General features: G+C 45.5%; 1 protein-coding gene across 1 annotated transcript in view; it reads right to left on the bottom strand.

Moving 5' to 3' along the window:
* Positions 1-5,101: 5,101 nt before the first annotated feature.
* The window catches only part of TPD52 (tumor protein D52), a 164,875-nt gene continuing 148,677 nt past the window's right edge, over positions 5,102-21,299 (bottom strand). Inside the window, exon 7 of the mRNA XM_054985223.1 lies at positions 5,102-5,395. Within this exon, the coding sequence (XP_054841198.1) occupies positions 5,245-5,395 (151 nt within the window). The 3' untranslated portion in view covers positions 5,102-5,244. The remainder of the gene's footprint in view (positions 5,396-21,299) is intronic.

Consider the following 21,299-nt stretch of genomic DNA (forward strand, 5'->3'; position numbering starts at 1 on the left):
CAGGGCTATGTCATCTCAAAATATTCTGTAGTGACTAAGAAATGTTAAGCCTTTCCACCCAATACTAACACAGAGAGACTTCTGAACTGAATCTGCCTAGCTAGACCTGCAAAGATCCAACAAGGGTACATTTCTAAAAATGACTTGAATATCCAACTTGACTTGAATATGACTTAAAAAAGACTTGAATATCCAACTTGGCAATGTAATTTTTTCCAAAGACCTCAAAATTACATTTCCTAATGTCACTGTCATCAATGTGCACCATGATGATCAACTCCTCCCTCATACTATCTACACAATATGTGAGGTCCACAAGTTTTGCACAAGGTTGGGTCTAGTGAGGTCAAAATGTCCATTACAGAACACTTTTTCTACCTTCCAGTTTGATCATGAGGTCAAAATGTTTATTACAAACCCCTTTCTCTACATTCGTTTGGAAGACCAGGTGTCTTAATGGGCTAGCTACCATCTCTAGGATGTTAGTAGCATCTACCTCTTCCACATTAGGAATCCTCTCCATCAATAGTGCATCTTTGCAGCCTCATGTTTGATGTGGCTGACTCTGGAAAATGATAGACTCTTGACTCTAGAAGGACATGACCTGCGATTTGGTTGGCATGCTTACTTATGGTATGACAAAGTAAAGGTTAATATGGACTTCAAAAATCATTATATAATATGAGCAATTCTGAGAATATGGAATAATTATAAACCAAGATTATCCCCAAAGACACCATTGTGGATTTCACCTCAAGAAGCCTTCTATAGAAATGAAATGATAACTAAACAGGACTGGTTGACTTATGGAGACTTAGTAGTGTTTCTGGAAGAGGAGTGTAAATTGAAGACAAGGGAAGAATTATTAGCTAAAGGTTATAAATGTCAATGATTCTTTTATGCACAATTGTTAGAAAGGTTTAAATTGGACAAAAAAGAATGGGGTTTTCAGCAAGAGCGGACAGAGTTTGAAAAAGAGTTATGTACAAATATTGATCATTTAATGAAGAAAATGTATACACTGTTGTTGAAATTTGATACAATGGAAGAATCTGTCAAAGAATGTATGACAAAAAGGGCAAAGAATTTTGGGTATAATATACAAATGGGTCAATGGGAAAATATATGGGTTAAGGGCCTCAAATTTATTTTGTGTTCCACACTCAAGGAGAATTTTTACAAAGTGATGTACCAGTGGTATATGTCTCTAGACAAAATTGCAAAAATGGCCAAAGGTGTCTCAAATAAATGTTGGAAATGTGAACAACAGGAAGAAACATTTTACCATCTTTGGTGGACTTGCAACAAAGCAAAACAATTTTGGCTACAAGTACATATGTTAATGCAGAGAATCTTAAAGGTTAATTTGCAGTTTAAACCAGAGTTCTATTTGTTGGGAATTATGGACAATAATTTGGAAAAAGAACGTGGTATTTTAATTCTATATATGGTAACAGCGGCACTGCTCTTATATGCTCAAAAATGGAAGTGCAAGGAGCTACCTATATTGGAAGACTGGGCTGGAAAGATGATGTACTTAGCTGAAATGTCCAAATTTACAGCATTAATTAGAGATAAAACACTCTCTAAATTCACAGCAAATTGGAAACCCTTTATGGACTATCTGCGAGAGACAAAGAAAAATGAATTAATGACTTGTGGTTTTGATTTTTACGAATAAGGTTCTGAGATATCAAGAAGAGTCATAGAAAAAAGATATTAATGAGACCACAAGTTGATTGATAATAAACAACAACAACAACAACAACATTCGATTTATATACCGCCCTTCAGGACAACTTAATGCCCACTCAGAGCGGTTTACAAAGTGTTATTATTACCCCACAACAATCACCCTGTGAGGTGGGTGGGGCTAAGAGAGCTCAAGAGAACTGTGACTGTAAAGAAGGAAGAACTGTAAAGAAGGAGAACTGTTGTAGGCGAAAAACTATAATGGATTAATAACGTGTCTATTATGTTTCTTACTATTTTTACTTTGTAGATTGATTTGTAGGCCATTCTTGGCCCTTTGTAGTTGTCTTTTTGTTTTGTTCCACTTTCTTTCTCTTCTTCTAACTTGTCTACAATAAAAATAAAAAATAAATTTAAAAAATAGTGCATTCCAATTCAGAAGTTTAAAATGTGAGCCAGTTGTAGTATCATACTCATTGTTCTGGGTGACATGGAAAGAACATTGAGTGGGACACACCATTAGCCTAACTGAAGGATAGACAAGATTGAGATTTTTTCAAAAGCTTGTAAAGCATAAAGTAGATGAATAGAACAATGGGACAGATTTTATGTTCTTCTGTTAATCCTTGAAACAAGGACGCTCCGGTGCTTATGAAAAACAAATTTAGACTTTTGTGTAGTGGCTTGGAATTAGGCAGTCTAAAGATAGTCTGCTAAATCTTGAGCTCTTGCCATTAATGAGATGGGGAAATAAAGATAATGTTGAAATATAAGCATTTTGTATTTTTATTAATTTAAAGTGAATGAGAGGTTTAAAACTGTATTGCTACCATCAGTTATACATGCAGAATGAACCATAACAAACCCTAATTGTGCTTAGTAGGCCACAGTTTTATGGTTTTGCTGGGAACTGTACCAAATACTGGCTAGGTTAAAAGTTTATCATAGTATTCTAATTGGGAAATAGTCTATCGGAAACGATACGCTACCTCTGCATCCTTTTGTAGAAAAGATAAGGTTCTCATTAATTTTTAAAGGGATGCCTAAACATATTTCAATAGATTGCCAATATGAAAGTCAACTCATTACAAAAGTAATAGTTGCTTTGAAGTTTGCACATAGTTTTTCTGGATTATTTAGGAGGATGGTTTCTTAAATTTTAAACCATGTGTTGAAAATATTTGGTAAAATCCTCATAAATAAGAGCAAGCTTACTTCTGATTAAACCAGACAATCCTGAAGGAAGTATAACCACTCAAGAACGTCTAAGAATATAATGCTAATGAAAATGGGAATGAAAATGGGAATGAGAGAAATAAATTATCTCATGCCGGTTTAAGTCTAGATGATCATTAAAAAAGCTCATTTGAATGGTTTAGAGGCCAACATAGATATTGTGAGAAAAACACAGTGTTCATAATCCCATATTTTCCCTTACACTATTTATTGTAGGAGCTGGGGGCACATACAGGGGAAAATAAGACAGGTGGTTGGGATTACTTTGGTCTTTACCACCCAAATCCACCCTACACGTGCTTCCTTCATGCAGTTCTAAATACTTTTAACCAGTCAGGCTCCAATATCTAAAGTGGGAAAACTAGAATGGGTCTATGTAGATGGGGCTCACAGCACCTCTCCACAGATCCCCTACAATAAAAAGTACCATCTTCAACACAAATCGCACCTGTCACTATTTGATGGATTTCACTAATATTTTGTAATTTTTATGTTGCATATATTCAGTCACTCTTATAAAATGTTACCATAATCTGAGGCAAAACCATGGCAAGGTTTTAGTAAATGTGTGCCCTGCCTTTACTTAGGTAAATCAAAACACGTTCTAGATGTGTTAACAATAACTCAGCTATATCCAAAATAATTCTTTTTTTCAGGTATAGCTGATTTGTTGGGTATAGCTGAGTGAAAGGATTTGCAACCATGGAGCACGACTTGCTCATCTCCGCTCTCTAACTGCAGCCCCAAGTGCCCCCAGAGAACACTTGGGGCTGCAGCAGAAAGGGAGAAGCAAGAAAATGGCACTCCATTGCCAGGAATCCATTGCCCCACAGAAAAGTTCCAGTGGATCCAAGCCAATACTATAAAGGCTTGGATCACAAAAGCAGCCAAGAGAAAAGCCAATATTTATTCCTAGTAATATTCAAATGATCCTCATGATCATGCACCACATATGCTATGATGTAATATTTTGCATGCCCTGACCTGGATAGACCAGGTGAGCCTGATCTCATCAGATCTCAGACGCTAAGCAGGGTCAGCCTTGGTTAGTAATTGGATGGGAGACCTCCAACAAAGACTAAGGTTGCAGAGGCAGGCAATGGCAAACCACCTCTGTTAGTCTCTTGCCATGAAAACCCTGCCAGGGGTTGGCTTAAATCAGCTATGACTTGAGGGTACTCTCTATCAATTTTTTTATAGAATATCAAAAAAGTGAGGACAGCATGAAAAATACAGATTAAAATAAGGTTAAAGTTGGCAGTTCCTGAAGACACAGTGAAATCTTAAACAGAGTTACTCCAATCTAAGCCGACTGATTTTAATGGGTTTAGACTGGAGTAACTCTGCTTAGGATAGTACCTGTAGTTGCAGATTTTTTTTTTTTACCTTGGAGGCAAATGTGTAACAAAATTTATGTTCAAACTTTCATACTAAATACTGCTGAAATAAGAGTTAAAGTTAAGGCAGACAGACAAGTTCCAAGACCCTACATACATCTCCTCTTCTTTCCTTTCCTTTCTTTTTTTTTTTGTCTTTGGCTTGGAGCATTTCCGATCTGACAAACAACGTCTCATTGATCTGCCTGCAGAATATGCTAAAACATGCCCCCATTCCAAGCATGTTATTTTTTCTAAAGCGTCTCATTACACAAAATATGCCGTGAGAAATTTTTTAGGGCTGTACTTTTTCTTTTCTTTTTTAAAGAGAAGATTGGAAATAGCACCGGACTAGTCTTCCATGAAACATCAGCTTATTTAAACACAGCTTTCTTACAGAAATGCTAAACTGTTCAAGGGAAAGCCCTGTACTATCTATGTAGAATTTTCTACAGCTCGGTCATACAGAGAGAAGAAAACATTTTAAAGGTTCTACTGTGTTTCTAATGGAATATAAAAGTCCAATAATGATGATGATGATGATGATAATAATACAAGACACAATCCAGCATGAACTCTTCCATGATATATTATGAATATGGAAGTATTCTTGCACAATTTCCATTTATTTCAAAGGAGGCATACACTGAAGAGCTTTGCAGTTTCTACTCACTCGGTTGCCACTTGATTCTCAGGTTTCACTTTGAAGGCTGCAAAGACCTAAGCCTAAACATATGCACAAATTAACGTCTTTATCAGAAATCTATGCTCAACACAAATCTTCAAAGAGACCATCATACAGAACCAGTCACTACATTTATTTTTAATTTAGCTTATCATAAACATTTCATCTTTTATTCAAATAGACACATCTAATAAATTCAATATCTAGACTTATACAAACCACAAGTGAACATACATGGTTTTATTTATACATTTACTATTTTTGTCTATTTTCTTTGCCTTCCACAAGTCCCAAGAGCACTGCTTCAGCTTCCAGTAAAGTTGTATCTGTTTTTGCTCCCAAGAATCTAGCTGAGAGTTCAAGGTCAATTAGTCTCAGGCGGACTTTGGTTCCCTTCTGATATTTCCTAGGGAAAAAGAGGAAAGAATTATTTAGCACTATGCATAGTTTCATCTGAAATCTAATATTTTAAACCTGGCAATATCTTATACCATGCCCTTCATGATCTTCCATAAGCCACCTTAAGATGGAAAACAATTTTTACCCTATTGAATCCTGGTTAAGAATCCAGCAGGGCAACCCTAAACACCCTTCTAAGCCTACTGAGTTCAATGGACTTAGAAAGTGTAGCTCAGCTTAGGACTGAAGGAAGCTAAGTCCAATTGATTGAAGCACTTGCATTTGGATATCATATATTATTGGAATTAGTTGAAAATTTGGTTCCTCAATCTTGGTATTCTAGTCAAGGGGAGAAGGGGGAATGTGAGCTTGACATTTAAATAAGTTTGTGTCCATTGTGAAAAAACTGAAATCTATAACGTCTGAATGCAGCCTACGTTTAGCTTGTGCTGGTCACACAGAACTACCATCAGCATGTGGTGCAATTTAGAGAAGCCACCAAAAGCTGATTAACATACTGTGACAGACTGCACTTTTTAAAAGCTTAGAAGTGCTGTACAAACAGCTGAAGGACTGTGAAGGGATAACAGAGAGCCTTGAATGACAGGCTACTCCAAGGAATCTGATTGGGTAGCATGAGCTGAATGGAGAAAGACTTCTGAATTGGATGCTGGGGATAGAGAAATCTGATTTCAGCTCCAGCTGAGAGGAGTTGAGTACTGAGAGTTTGGAGATTCAGCCTTGACTGAGAGCAGTTTAACACAGACAGGAGAACTGGAGGAAAGTTGGCAAGAAAGTTTGAGAAGTAGGTGAAGACTCCCATTCGGGCCAAAGAAAGGGGATAGATTTTCTAATGAGAGGACAATCTCCCTATCCAGTCAAACAGGGAGTTAGCTCTGAAGAGTAAAAAAATCCCTGGTCTGAAGACCTTAAGAGTCAGTTAAAAACTGAAGACAAATACTGGTGTTTCAAGAGAAGGGGTTTGGGTGCTGGAACGGACCTTTGGACACTTACCGTGAAGGGTCCTTCTCCTCTGAGTGCAGGAGGACATCTTGGGTTGTTTCCTTTTGCCCAATCAGGGAGGCAGGAAGTCAAAAAAATAGCTCTTCCTCTTCCTCTTGGAGCCTAGGAACGCCCCCTTGTTCCAGTTCTGGTGACTCCACAAAGCAGTAGAAGAAAAAACTATCAAATACTAGAATTTTCAAGAAGAAAATACTTGCACCCGACCCGAAAAAGGAAAAACTTAGTCGGTGTGCAGAACTATGTTAAGTAAAAAACAGTGAGAAAAAACGACTGCGGCATGTTGAGAGCGGAAGGAGAGACAGGAAATTCCAGCCGGAAAGGTGTTGTTTATAAGGAAGTATCAGAGAGGAGTAACAGGAGACGGGGGAGCCTGGGAGGGGCAAGATGTCCTCCTGCACTCAGAGGAGAAGGACCCTTCACGGTAAGTGTCCAAAGGTCCGTTCTCCCTCTGAGGCGGAGGACATCTTGGGTACTCCCAAAGCAGTTAGTCTTCTCCGGGTGGGAGAGGCTCCCCGTCGAACATCACGTGCTGGAGAACTCTCCTTCCGAAGGCAGCGTCCGCTGAATTGAAAATGTTCATTTTGTAGTGTCTGACAAATGTGGAAATTGATGACCAGGTGGCTGCCTTGCAAACCTCTTCCACGGAGGCGTCCTTGAGGAATGCTGCGTTAGTTGCCACGCTTCTCGCCGAATGAGCAGTAATTCCCTGAGGCACGTCTCTGTTGCACGCCTTGTACGCTTCCATGATGCAGGACCGAATGTTCCTCCCAATGGCTGCCGAGGACATCTTCTTCCCTTGGTTGGGAGGAGAAATATTGATGAAGAGCGAGTCGGAACACCTGATAGATTCAGTCCTAGATAGGTACGACTTGAGGACTCTACGAACGTCGAGGGTATGCCAGTCCCTTTCCTTAGGATGAGAAGGGTTAGGGCAGAAGGATGGCAGATTGATCTCCTGAGCCCTATGGAATCTGGAACAGGATTTGGGAACAAAGGTGGGGTCAGTCCTGAGAACCACTTTATCCCGGTGAAAAATGCACAGGTTGGGCTTGATTGACAGAGCCCCCAGTTCCGAGATCCGCCTCGCTGACGTGACAGCTACCAGGAAAATAGTCTTGATGGTTAGCCATCTCAAGGAAATTGAATGGAGAGGTTCAAACGGGGGCCTGGTTAAGGCCGATAAGACAACGTGAAGCCTCCAAGTAGGGAAACGATGAACAACTGGGGGGCTTAGCAAGGTCGCACCCCTGAGGAAGCGTTGGATGTGAGGATGCCGGGAGAGTCGACAACCTTCCAGGACAGGAAAGACCGAAGACAGAGCCGCTACCTGCTTGCGGAGAGTGGCCGGCTTGAGTCCAGCTTCCAGGCCCTGCTGGAGAAAGTCCAGAATCATAACGATGGACGGGCGCAGAGGATTAACCTTCTTCCTCCTAGCCCAGCGAGCGAAGGCCTTCCAGGTGGTGTTATATAGCCTAATAGTTGATTTCTTCCTAGACGCCAGGAGGGTAAGGATCACCTGCGGAGGGTACCTCAATCTGGTAAGGTACTGCCTCTCAATCTCCACGCGGTCAGACACATCCATTCTGGATGGGGATGCCACACCGGGCCCTGATGCAGAAGATCTGGTATCGTTGGTAGCTGCATCGGAGGGGAAATCGTCAGTGCCTGTATCGTGGAGAACCAGGGTCTCCGAGGCCACCATGGAGCCACTAGGATTACCTCCGCTTGACGTTCCGCTATCCGCCGTAGAAGTTTGGGAAGAACCGGGATCGGTGGAAAGGCGTACAGTAGCCCGTTGGGCCACCGAGTAGAGAGAGCGTCTATCCCTTCTGCCTGGGGGTACAGGAACCTGGAGAGAAACCTCGGAACTTGACAGTTCGCAGGAGTGGCAAACAGGTCCATGATCGGTGTCCCGAAACGTTCCGCAATCATATGGAAAACCTCCTTCTTGAGTGCCCACTCTCCTGGGTGGATGGACTGCCTGCTGAGCCAGTCCGCTTGAATGTTGGTCACGCCCCTGATGTGTTCGGCTTGCAGAGAGAGGAGATTGGCTTCCGCCCAGTGTAAGATCTTCATGGCCTCTCTGTGCAGCTTGGGGGACCGAGTGCCCCCCTGATGGTTGATATATGCCTTGGCTGAGACGTTGTCGGTCCGTACCAGAACATCCTTGCCGACGAGGTCTTGGCTGAAGAAAGCGAGAGCAAGGCGAATGGCTCTGACTTCCAGGAGATTGATTGGCAGGACAGTCTCTTCCGGAGACCACGTACCCTGAGCAGGTCGGTTTTCCAGAACTGCCCCCCAGCCGGTGAGACTGGCATCGGTGAATAGTTGCAGCCTGGGAGGATTGAGGAACGACTTCCCCCGCCGCAGGTTGGGTGCTGAGGTCCACCATCTGAGGCTGGACTTGACCTTCAAGGGCACTGTGAGTTGTCGATCGCATCTTAGTGCAATAAGAGATTGGAACGGTCTGAGGAAGGACACGAGTTCCCGTGTGTGCAGACGGCCCCAGTCCAGGGCCTCGCAGTTCGCTACGAGGGTTCCCATCAGCTTGGAGAGCGACATCAGAGAAACGGAGCTGCGGCTCAGCACCAGAGCGGTCATCTCCTTGGTTTTCTGGATCTTCTCCGGTGGTAGGTAAAAACGACCCTTCCTGGTGTCGACCAACATTCCTAGATGAAGCAGTCTTTGAGAAGGCTGAAGAGAACATTTTGATAAGTTGATCAAGAAACCGTGCGCTTGCAGGAAGAGAACAGTGGTCTGTGTGTCGGCCGCCACCTTTTCCCTGGAGCTTGCTCTGAGTAGCAGGTCGTCTAAGTAGGGATGGATATGAATCCCCCTCTCCCGCAGTCGAACGATGGGGTTGATCAGGATCTTGGAAAACAACCTGGGAGCTGTGGCAAGTCCGAATGGGAGGGCTTTGAACTGAAGGTGGAGACCATTCACATGAAACCTCAGGAATCTGCGATGGGCCTGATGAACCGGAATGTGTAAGTATGCCTCTGTGAGGTCTATGGAGGTGAGGAATTCTTTGGGTCGTAGTGACTCCGCGATAGATCTTAGAGTCTCCATGCGAAAGTGCCTCAGCTTTATGAAACGGTTTACGAACTTTAAGTCCAAAATGGCCCTCCAGTCTCCGTTTCTTTTTGGCACGGTGAAGAATAGGGAGTAAACACCGGAGCCTTGCTCTTGACGAGGTACAGGTTCGACTGCTTGGATGTTCAGGAGATGTTGTACCGCGTTTAAGGTGATGGATCTCCTTTGAGGGTTTCGGCGTAGGGGGGATGACAGAAAGCGATCCGGTGGGTGCGACTTGAACTCTATGGAGTAACCCTTTGAGATTACTTCCAGTGTCCAGGCATCCGCCTTTGAGTCCACCCAGGATTGGAGAAAGAACTGTAGTCTTCCCCCCACCGGAAGCGGCCGTGAGTCAGGACTTCTGAGTTTTGGAGTCGAAGTCCTGCCTTTCCCCTCGTTGTTGGTGTTGTCTGTTAGACCTGAAACCGAAGTTAGCTCTCTTGAACGATTGTTTGTTGGCACTCCAGGAGGACCGTTTGGTATCTGGACGTGGTCTCGCCAAGGAATGGTGTGTACGAAAGGACTGGTTATTGAAGGGTCGTTTGTCATACCGTCTCACCGACTTGGGTAAGGCTTTTTTCTTGTCTTTGGTCTCGATGAGAACCTTTTCCAGGGCATCTCCAAACAGTTTATCCCCCTGGAAGGGGTACGCCATCAGGATAAATTTGGATCTGATGACAGCTGGCCATGCGCGCAACCAGAGAAGCCTTCTAGCCACTGCCGCAGAGGCAATGGCTCTGGACGAGAAGGTGAGAGCATCCAGAGTAGCATCTGCCGTGAAGGTGGTTGCTTTTAAGACTCTACTAGCCCCTTCTAACAGACGCTTTTGATTTTCAGGTAGCAGCTGGATTAACTTGCGCAGCCAGACTACCGCCGCCCGGGACACGATGGACGCGGTGGAAGATGCTCTAATCGCCATGGCTGCTGCTTCATGCGCTCTCTTGAGTGCCGCTTCCGCCTTCCTATCCAGATTGTCTCTGACTGAGCCTTGGCCATCTTCCGACAACAGCCCAGGTGACTGAAGCGCCGCCACCGGGGCATCAATTCGAGGAACCTGTAAAAGCTCAGATGCATAAGAAGGTAATGCATACAGTTTTTTAAGAGCGCTTGAGCATTGTTTGCTAGAGGCAGGGGAGACCCATTCTGCTTTTAATTGTCTTTCAAAATATTCCGGAAAAGGGAAGACCTTCTCCTGGGTATCACCCCTTGGGAAAAATTCTTTACACCCTCTGGGTCTTGAAGAACCCCTACTGGTACCACTAGATGCCTCTTCCCCTCCTTGTTTCTCCTGAAGCTCTAGGGCAGCCAGAGCCTTACTCAGAAGGTATGGATAGTCCTCTGATTTAAACAGCCTGTTTGACTGGTCAGGCATAATGACTTCTTCCTCCTCCTCTTCTTCTGAAAGGAACTCCCTTTCTTCACCCTCCTCGCTATCAGAGTAGGCTCCCCCCCCTACAACAATATCCCCATCTCTGGCCGGGATTGGGTGTGCTTTTTGGGCTGCCTTGGTAGGCCACTGGTAGGATGTACGCCGCACTTTACTGGGGGGGGGAAGGAGGCAGGGAGGAAGACTGGCTTGTTGCCTCGGGAGGGGGCTGGCACCAATGAAAAATCTCTTCCCACATGGTCTGTAGGAAGGACATGAACTCGCCTCTCAGGAGGGAACCGAGGTCGCCCTGTACATTACCCGTCCCATGGGCTCCGGTGCCGATCGACTGCGGAGGCCACGTCACTGTAGAAGGGCCTGCAGGGCACTCTCCCGGCTGGAGGTTGGCGACCGCGGCACTGGGAGCCGCGCGGGAATCGGCGCGGGCGCCATCTTGGTTTCCCGCCAAAACCGCGGCTGCATCTAACGGGCTGCTGGTGGCCTGCTCGACTGGCCCTGATGCCTGGGAGTCCTTCTGCTTGCGTCGCGATTTTTTTGAAGAAGTACGCGGCTTTGCAGCCGGAAAGGTGCCGGGATGCCGTTCAAGCCTGGGCGGCAAGACGGTACCGGGTACAGCAGCCGATTCTGCCGCCGATGCGGCCGTTGGTGAGCTTCCCTCCTCACCCTCCATAAAGCTATCTTCGGAGTCCCTGGACTCCATCGTCTTGATAGACTTGGGCCCAGAGAAAAAAGGAGTTGAAGAGGGGGGGGGGAGGGATAGAGATAAGAAAGGTAGAGTAGAGAAGAATAAGAGAGGAAGAGGGAAGGAAAAAAACTAGAGCTAGGACAAAGAAGACAAAAAAGACAGGACTGTGGGCTGACAGAGAAAACTGTAGCCACAACTGCTCTCCCTGGAGGCAGGAAAGAACTGGAACAAGGGGGCGTTCCTAGGCTCCAAGAGGAAGAGGAAGAGCTATTTTTTTGACTTCCTGCCTCCCTGATTGGGCAAAAGGAAACAACCCAAGATGTCCTCCGCCTCAGAGGGAGAAAGAGGGTACCTTCTTAAAACCAAAAGAGTAAGAGAATACTCAAAGAAAGTGTACTAGAGTTATTGGAAAAACATTGGAACAAAAACCTTTCAACATAAAGATTTAAGTAACTGTGACGAGCTTAAGAAACTCTCATTAATCTGAAATGTAATCTGATTTTACCTCAGAGTTATCCTGAGTTATCTCAGAAATTTTCATCCCTTGATTTCACCTGACCTTTTCTTTCTAGGTTAAATAAAATATTTTGTTATTTTTGAATTTAAAAACACCTTTAGTGCCATTTAAGTTGGGGGAAGGTGTCATATATACTTTTAAGTAAACATGCATAGGATTCAGCTGCAAGTCCCTCCTCAGTCAATATGACTAAGTAAATAAGGTTAGGGCTGCAGCTCCAGAAAGTTTTCTCATTAGTTTTTTTTAGTTACCCAAGGATTGCCTTCTGAAAAGCTCTGTGGTCTAATAGCTTGTAGCTGGCACGCATTTGTATTCAAAAGGTTGGCAGTATAGGCAAAGGTGGCAGAGTACAAGTGGAACAATAACAAGAACTTCTTAATTCTTTTCTATTAAAGGAGAGCCCCAAAGTTAGTTTATCATTTTTGTTTGGTTTGGCTAGGCCTATGGAGATCATGGCAAGAATCTAAAAACTCATGAAACTAATTCCATGTGCCCAAGGAGACTGGTTTTGTTCTATTTGCTTCAAAACAGCAGATCACCCCAGATTCACATGCTGCATGGCAAAATGCCTTTTAAAACCAAGGGGAATTCCAAAAGCAGTTTTGTAATAGCCTAAGTATCCTCTATGCAAAGTAAAAACAGATCAGCTGGGCTGGAGCAAGCCTAAGTGATGGTTTGGATCTCAGCCACCATTTCCTGTTGCTGTGTGCGGTTTGGCTATAATGCAGTGTAAGGGAATCATTTAGCTTCCTGGCTGTTATAACCTGAAATCTGGCTTATAAAGTTAATTTCAGTTACTTCATCCTGATACACAACGTCGTATGCCCTTTGCTATCTACTATAATGAATCAGAGAATGCAACAAGGTAGACTAAGTGTAACCAGATAAAACCAACAGATGAAGACTCCTCTGCCAGTTTTGACGGTATAAATTGACTCTTAAAAATCATCTGTGTTTTAAAAAGGCAATTTCTATCACACTCAACTTTAATGTCCTTAACACATTAGTAATGAAAAAGCCAAACATTTATATTATGCTAAACATAAATCTTATCTATTGCTTCAGTAGTTTCAACACAGCCTCCACATACTTTAATCATACATAATCCAATTATTAAAAAGACTATTTCTACGGTCATGGCCACACCTGCTTACAAAGACAGTTTGAGGAACAGCACCTTGAAGTGGTTCACATCAGTGTCCATTTGTGCACAGACTTAACTACTTGCTTTTGTGAATAATATTCCCTGAAGCTAGAAAACACCAGGATAAAAAGATCAATGGAAAGAACACAGAAAGTAGAAATGTGAATACTACTTGCAGCAGTTTCCCATCAAATAAGCTTTAAGGAACACAAGCATACAACAGGTTGTTGCTGGAAAGCAATTCCTATATCAAACTCTTTATTCTATTTACAGGTACTACAAATCATTGATCCTTTAATTGACCTATGTAGGACTGTATCTTAGAAGAACAGCTTTTAAATAAGATTCACAGATGTAACACAACAATCGATTATTATCATACACGCAGTTCTGTTCTAAAAAGCCTTGAGTGGAAAGGATTTGTATAGTATTAATTATTTTAAACGGGCTTCCTTTCTTTCAGAGAGCAGCAGCACTGAAGGCAGTATTCGGTGGGCTTTATTAAGTCTACTTACGTACTTGATGCACTCTATCATTACCATTTTACTTGCTTCCCGTGACTAAAAAAGGTAATATAATAAAGAAGCAGCACTGCTTTGTGCAACAGAGTTATTTAAGAGATATTCTACCAGTAATGAAAGCCAGTGTGGTGTTTGAATTAAACCAGAAATGGGACGATCCAGGGTCAAATTCCCCTTCCACTACGAAACTCACTGAATCACACTGGGCTAGTCAAATGGCTCTACTCAAGCATCATGCAAACAATGGATTAAGCTAATTATAATTAATGTGATTGTCCAAACGCAGGCTACTAATGCTACACCAAACCAGGATCTGAAACTATTGTTTGAAACGGGTTTATTAACTATGATTTAACTAAGATATATGGGCATGAACACCCTGGCTTGATCTCCACTACCACCCTCACTACAATACCAGTTGGGTACCTGTGGAGGATGCAAGAAGAGTGAAGGCAATGTAACCCAGCTTTGGTTGAGGCAAACCAGGGTTTGAATGATTGTCTGATAGCCGACTCCTGGTTTCATAAACTAACCATAGCTAAAATAAACCATAATTGTGTTCTATCTGAAACTAGCCTAGTCTGCTTCACAAGATTGTTGTGTGAATCACATGGAAGAGGAAGGAATCATGTAAACTGCCATGAGCTTCTTGGAGGGAAAGGAGGTTTAAAAATGAAAAACTGATAATGTGTTTTAAAGGAACCAAGGTGGGAAACATTTTTGCAGTATCTAGGATGGGCTTTATCAGGTACATATGGAAATTTCCTGAAGGCTTAAAACTGACATTGAGTTATTTATAAAGTGCCTAAAATTGTACTATATACTATACATGAAACAATAAAACAGTTGATTCTTATACTTCTAGATAGATTAGTTCCCACCCAGAGCAATGAACAAAGTCAGTGTTCTTATCCCCACAATGTAGCTGGGACTGAGAGGAGCGGCTTACCTAGGTCAACCTAAGTCTCTGCCCAAGGTTTACAACTTAAAAAGAAAAGAAATACAAAAGGCAGGATTATTAGTAACTTTGGTCTGTTCCACACACTGCCACTTTCTTGTTTAGGTTCCCATATGACAGTTTTCCCATAGTTTCCTTGGTCAGTAGCCATTCCACTACACACCCCACCACACCAAGAGGCACTTGTTCTTTCAAAAACCAGCAACTGATATATCAATATATGTCAACTGCTGAATTTTTTAAAAAAGTTGGCGGGAAGGCAGTGATTGCCACAGATATTGAAGCAAGGAAAATTGGTGCCGATGTGAGCAGGACCAGGACAATCCAGATTTCCACATCCATAAAGCAGCCATCCTTGCTTTGTTGCAATCTTTCCAAATACTTGCAGCAAAGCAAGTTTGGGAAAGATTGTGGGAAAGTTTCAGAAAGCCTGAAAGATACATGAAAGCACCATGATGCCATAGGGAAGTGGGACTTCCCAACACCGTACAAACAATTCATGTATAAGTGAACTTTGACTTGGTGTTATTTTGAGTGAAAAGTAAGCGGCTCTGTACAAGGACAAGAATGGAAGATTTGTATTCATTTACTGTGAAGCTTCCTTTCTCAGTGGTCCTGGAATGGGCCAGTCCAGTACCCGAGGGAAGTAGCTCCTCTTCTTGCATAGGGTCGGACGAATCATCAGTCCTGGTGGGGAGGGGCTCTTCCCAGGTGCGCTAGTTAATTTCCAAGCCTGTATTTCTCCATAACTCCTTTTTTTCTCCCTTACCGCGTTGTCGTCCTTCTGTCATTTGTAACTTAGATACTAACATATTAAGTATAAACATTTTTAATAACACACACACACACACACACACAATGAGATAGAAAACCTGGATGGGTTTTGACTGCCCACTCCTGGACCACTGAGAAAGGAAACTTCACAGTAAGTGAATAAAAATCTTCCATTCTCCCATGGTCAGAAGTGGGGTAGTCCAATACTCGTGGGATATATTTATAGCAGTGCACTCCTAGGTGGGCTTATTGGTTTCTATCTTTACAGGATGTGCTGTAGCACTCTCCTTACAAAAGCTGCCTCAGCTGACGCTGTTTGATCAATTCTATAGTGTTTTGTGAATGTGTGTACAGATTTCTATGTTGCTGCCTTACGTATCTTTTCTAGAGATGGAAATGTCCTGTATGCTGCTAATGTGGCTGCCCCTCTGAGAGTGTGTGCTGTAATCCCCTCAGGTGGGGCAATGTGCCTTGCCTTGTATGCTAACACTATGCACTCTCTGATCCATCTGCTTAGGGTGGATGTTGTTATGTTCTCCCCTAGTGAGCACTTTCTGGAAGAAATAAACATGTTCTCTACCCTTGTGTATTTGCTTAGTCCTTTCCATATAATAACTTAGGGCTCTCCTGACATCTAATCTATGCCATTCCTTTTCCTTCTCACACTTTGGGTTTGTACAGAAAGGAGTATAATGTCCTCCCTTCTATGAAAAGATGAGTTTACCTTAGGTATAAAGGTTGGATCTGATCTTAATATTACCTTGTCACTATGAAAGATACATAAATCTCTGTTTACTGATAATGCTCTTATTTCCGATACCCTTCTTGCCGATGTTACTCCTACCAGGAAGACGGTCTTGAGGGTTAGTTTTTTGAGAGGACACGTCATCATGGGCTCAAAGGAGAGCTGAGAGTACTATACTGAGGTTCCATGTTGGGAACCTGTAGATTTGTGGAGGATTTATTAGCATGGTTCCTCTCAGGAATCTTTTAATATGAGGATGTCTAGTAAGTGATGTCCCTTTCTTAGATCCCTTTATTGCTGATATGGCTGCCACTTGTCTTAGGGTACTGGTGCTAAGCCCTTTGTCTAAACCTTCCTCCAGGAAGAGTAAGCTTTGTTTTGTTGATGTGGTTGGTGGGTTCCGACCCCTGTCTTCACACCAGGAATTGAACATTTACCAAGTCTTATTATAGCTCTTATTTGCTGAACTTTCTCTAGAGGCTAGCATTGTTGAGATGACTTTTTCTGAATATCCTAAGTGATCGTACTCAATTTCCAAGCTGTGAGGTTTAGTGATGCCAGATCTGGGTGCTGTATTTTCCCTTGCATTAACAGGTCCTGTCTTAGGGATAATTTCCACAGTTCTTCTTTTGATAGTCTCTTCAATTCCTGGAACCATGGTCTTCTTGGCCAAAAAGGTGCCACCATTATTATCTCCACCTTCTGTTCCATTGTCTTCTGTATCACTCTGCTCATTATTTTTATTGGAGGAAAGGCATATAGTAGAGTCCGAGGCCAGTCTTGGTTTAGCGCGTCTGTACCTATTGCTGATTGTTCCTCCTGGAAAAAAACTTTGTCACCTGATTGTTTTGTGCCATTGCAAACAGATCTACTTCCAGTTTCCAGAATTTCAGGCATATTTGTTTGAATACTTACTTGTTTAGTTTCTATTTTATCTGGTCCACAGAGCTTCTGCTCAACCAGTCTGCTACTGTATTCTGTAGCTCTGCTACATATACTGCTTTTATTGACTTTAAGTTTTCTTCTGCCCAGAGAAAAATCTCCTCTGCTTCTTTGTTTAGTATTTTGTATCTGGTGCCCCCTCGTCTGTTTATATATGCTTTTGCTGTCGTGTTGTTGGTTTGTACCATGACATGTTTTCCTGACAGGCTGTCTTGGAATTCTCATAGTCCTTTCTTGATTGCTTTTAATTCCAGGAGGTTCATGCTGTTTTTCTTCTCCTTGTTGAGCCATGTTCCTTGTGTCATCCTGCCCTGTGTGTAAGCTGCCCATCCCATCAGGCTCACATCTGTCATCATCACTACGCTCTTTGGTTCTCTGAGAGGAGTTCCTTCAATGAATCTGTTCGGATCTGTCCACCAATTCATCTCTATGCTCAGAGTATCTGGAATCTGAACTGCCTTCCACCATTTGTTATGATCTTCTGAAAGGGTCATATGAACCCCTGAAGCGGACATGTGTGGAACCTTGACCATTGGATGATGTCCTATCAGGATACCATCAACCCCTGCAGATTGGCTAGTTGCGACACCTCCACTGTTTTCTTTTCTTGAGCTAGTTTTATCCTTGAGATAATTTTCTGTTGTCTCTCCTCTGATATAAAGGCTTTGTTCTTGATTGTATCTATTATTATTCCTAGGTGTAGAATCCTCTGTGTTGGTGTAAGATTTTTCTTGTTGAACACAAAGCTGTGTCTTTCCAGATAGTCTATGGTTTGTTTAACTGCTTTCAGGCCTGAGGTTAGTGAGGGAGTCTTGATTAGGATGTCATCGAAGTATGGAGACAGGGCTGTTCCTTGAAGTCTGAGGAAGGCTACTAGGGTCACAAGAACCTTTGTAAACACTCTTGGTGAGGATTTCAGACCAAATGGTAGTGCTTTGTACTGGTAGTGTTCCCCATCGTACGTGAAGTGTAGGTATTCCCTGTGTGTCTCCCTTATAGGGATGTGGATAAATTCTATGGTGGATTTCATGGTCTCCATCTTGAACTTGTGTGACTTTATATGATGGTTTAACCATTTTAGGTCCAAGATGGCCCTGACATCCCCATTCTTCTTCGGTACGATGAAGAACACCGAATAGACTCCCTGGGTCTTGTATTGCGATGGTACCGTTTGTCAGGGCTTGCCGCGGCTGCCGCTGGGCGTGGCACTGGGCGGTCTGCTCCTGACGTCACAGGGGGGCCAGGGACTCTGCAGGACCCTGCTCTGTGGAAGGAGGGGCGGTATACCTCACCCAGACTCCCTCTCAGTCCACTCGCTGGCCTGCTCAACCTGGCCTGCTTACCCTCTGCGTCCTCCTTCATCTCCTCCTTCCAGAACTCTCCTCCAAGCCTCCACCCTTGCATTCTACTGCTCTCACTCCACATCATCACTCCTCACTCACACCCACCACACCAGAGCTCTTCCCAGCCACCCTTTATAGGGTTTCCTCTCTCTGCCCCGCCCTCCTTCTAGGCTTGTTCCTCCTCCTGACCGGGCCCAGCTGTGCGTCCCTCCAGGTGTTTCCCTCCAACCACTAATCCCTCCTGGGCTCCTTTGCTTTGCTGGTAGGGTGGGGTTGAGTGCAAGCCATCCCCAGCTGAGGGCTCCTTGGCCTTGCTCACGAGGAGCTGCCCCAGCCAGCCTCTGTGCTATTGAGCTTGCCTGGCCTTGCTCACGAGGAGCTGCCCCAGCCAGCCTCCGTGCTATTGGGCTTGCCTGGCCTTGCTCATGAGGTGCTGCCTTAGCCAGCTTCTGCGCTGCCAGCTCAGCAATGCTGGGCGGGGCTACCCATCTCCTCCCCCAGAATGCCTGTGGCAGCCCCCCCTGGAGAGGCTTGGCTTCTAGCAACTCCTGAGCCAGGCTGCTGTCTTCTAGCCATGGTGTGGCTCTGGGCTGTAGAGGCTGCTTCCTCTCCCTGCCAGGTAAGGGCTCTGCTTGGGTTGCTGCTGCTGCTGCTGCTGGTCCCACATTCCCCCTGCTGTGGCCCTTTCCCTCTGGCCTGCTTAGCCCCCTTTCTTCCCCCTGGAAGGTGGGACTGGCTGGTCTCTCCTTGCCCCCTCCAACCCTCTGAGGTTCTGGCCTTTTACCCCTTCCCCCTGGAGTAGGTAGCTTCTGGCCCTGGTTGCCGGCTTGGGGGGTGGGGTTGCTGCCACCCTTTTGTCCCCTGCTGTTCCCTCTTGTCAAGTCTGGGGGCTGGGGCTCAGACCCCGGACACACACCCCCTCTTAGCCTGGACGTTGGCTCGGAGGGGCCTGGCTCGAAGAGGCGGGACATGAAATCCGCATCCAGGTGGTTGGCCCCCCGGCGGTACACTACGGAGAATTGGAATGGCAGAAGGGAAAGGTACCACCGCAGGATGCGGGGGTTGTGCTCCTTCATCCTGTGCATCCACTGGAGTGGCGCGTGATCCGTCATTAGCGTGAACGGGTTGTTGGCTAGGTAATACCGTAGTGCTCCTATGGCCCATTTGATGGCGAGGGCTTCCCGTTCTACGGTGGCATACTTCTGCTCCGCGGGCTGGAGCTTGCGGCTTATGAACAGGATGGGTACCTTTATTCCTTCTTGCTCCTGCATTAGGACTGCCCCAAGGCCTGAGGCCGACGCATCGGTTGCCAATATGAAAGGCCGCTCAAAGTCCGGGTTCCACAGCTTTGTTGTGTCGGACAGGGCGGTGCGCAGGTCAGTGAAGGCAGCCACCTGTTCCGGGGTCCAGCTGAGACGATTGGGGCTGCCCTTCTTCAGACAGTCAGTCAGGGGGGCTGAGCGGGACGCAAAATGTGGGATGAAGCGCCCATAATACCCCATGAGCCCCAGAAACCGCCTGAGCTGCCGCTTGGTTTGTGGTTGGGGCACGTCTGCGATGGAGGCCACCTTTTCAGGTGGTGGCCGGACCTGCCCTCCCCCTATCACAAAGCCCAGGTACCTGAGTTCCTGGAACCCCAAGTGGCTTTTCTTGGGATTGGCCTTCAGACCCGCTTTCTGTAGTGCCTTGAGGACCCTTTCCAGGTGCCGTAGGTGGGTGGGCCAGTCAGGGCTGAAGATGACGATGTCATCGATATAGGCCATCGCGAAGTCCCGACAGTCCCCCAGGACTTGGTCCACCAACCGCTGGAAGGTAGCTGCCGCCCTGTGGAGGCCGAAGGGCATGCGGCGGAACTGGAAGAGGCCCCGGGGGGTGGCAAAGGCGGTTTTCTCCCTATCCTCAGGGTGCACTGGTACCTGCCAATACCCCTTCGTCATGTCGAGGGCCGACAGGTACCGGGCTGGCCCCAGCTGCCCGACCAGGACGTCCGCCCTGGGCATGGGGTAGGCATCGAACTTGGCCACTTTGTTCAGTTCCCGGTAGTCGATGCAGAAGCGGGTCGTCCCATCCGGCTTCGGCACCAACACTATAGGGCTGCGCCACTCACTCTGGCAGGGTTCAATGACCCCCATGCGCAGCATCTCCTCCGTCTCCTGGTTCACTGCCTCCCACTGCTTCCGGGGAATGGGGCGCCAGGTCGACCGGGCAGACTGCCCCGGCTGGGTTGGGATGGCATGGTGCACTAATTTTGTAACCCCGGGGCGTCTTGAAAAGACCCCGGGCACTCGCTTCCACAGGTCCTGCAGCTGGGCCTTTTGGGCAGGGTCGAGCTGAGGGTCCACCTGTGGTTCCTCGAACTCTGGGGCCTCGGCAGTCCATGGCAGCTCACTGTCAGGAAGCTCCAGGGGGTCCTCAGGCAGCCGGCACTCCTGGCTGTCCCGCTCATACCAACTCTTCAGCAGGTTCACGTGGAGCGTCTTCCTCTGACGTCGACGAGGCCCACACTGGACCTCATAGGTTGTGGGCCCTAATACTTTTGTCACCACATAGGGGCCTCGCCAGGGGTCCCCCTCCTCCCTGGGGAAAACTGTGCGGTGGACGAGGACCTTCTCCCCTAGCTGGAAAGTTCTCTGTCGCGTACCCCGGTCGTACGCAGCCTTCTGTTGTGTCTGGGCGTGGGCCAGCTGTCGGCCTGCTTCCGCTTGAAACTGCTGCACCCACTTGCGGAGTTGGCCCACATACTCCTGGATTGGAGGAGCTGGGGGGCTGGCTTGGGGACCCCATTGCTCCACCAGGC

Source organism: Eublepharis macularius, chromosome 7 (assembly GCF_028583425.1).
Source record: "Eublepharis macularius isolate TG4126 chromosome 7, MPM_Emac_v1.0, whole genome shotgun sequence".
Lineage (NCBI taxonomy): Eukaryota > Metazoa > Chordata > Lepidosauria > Squamata > Eublepharidae > Eublepharis > Eublepharis macularius.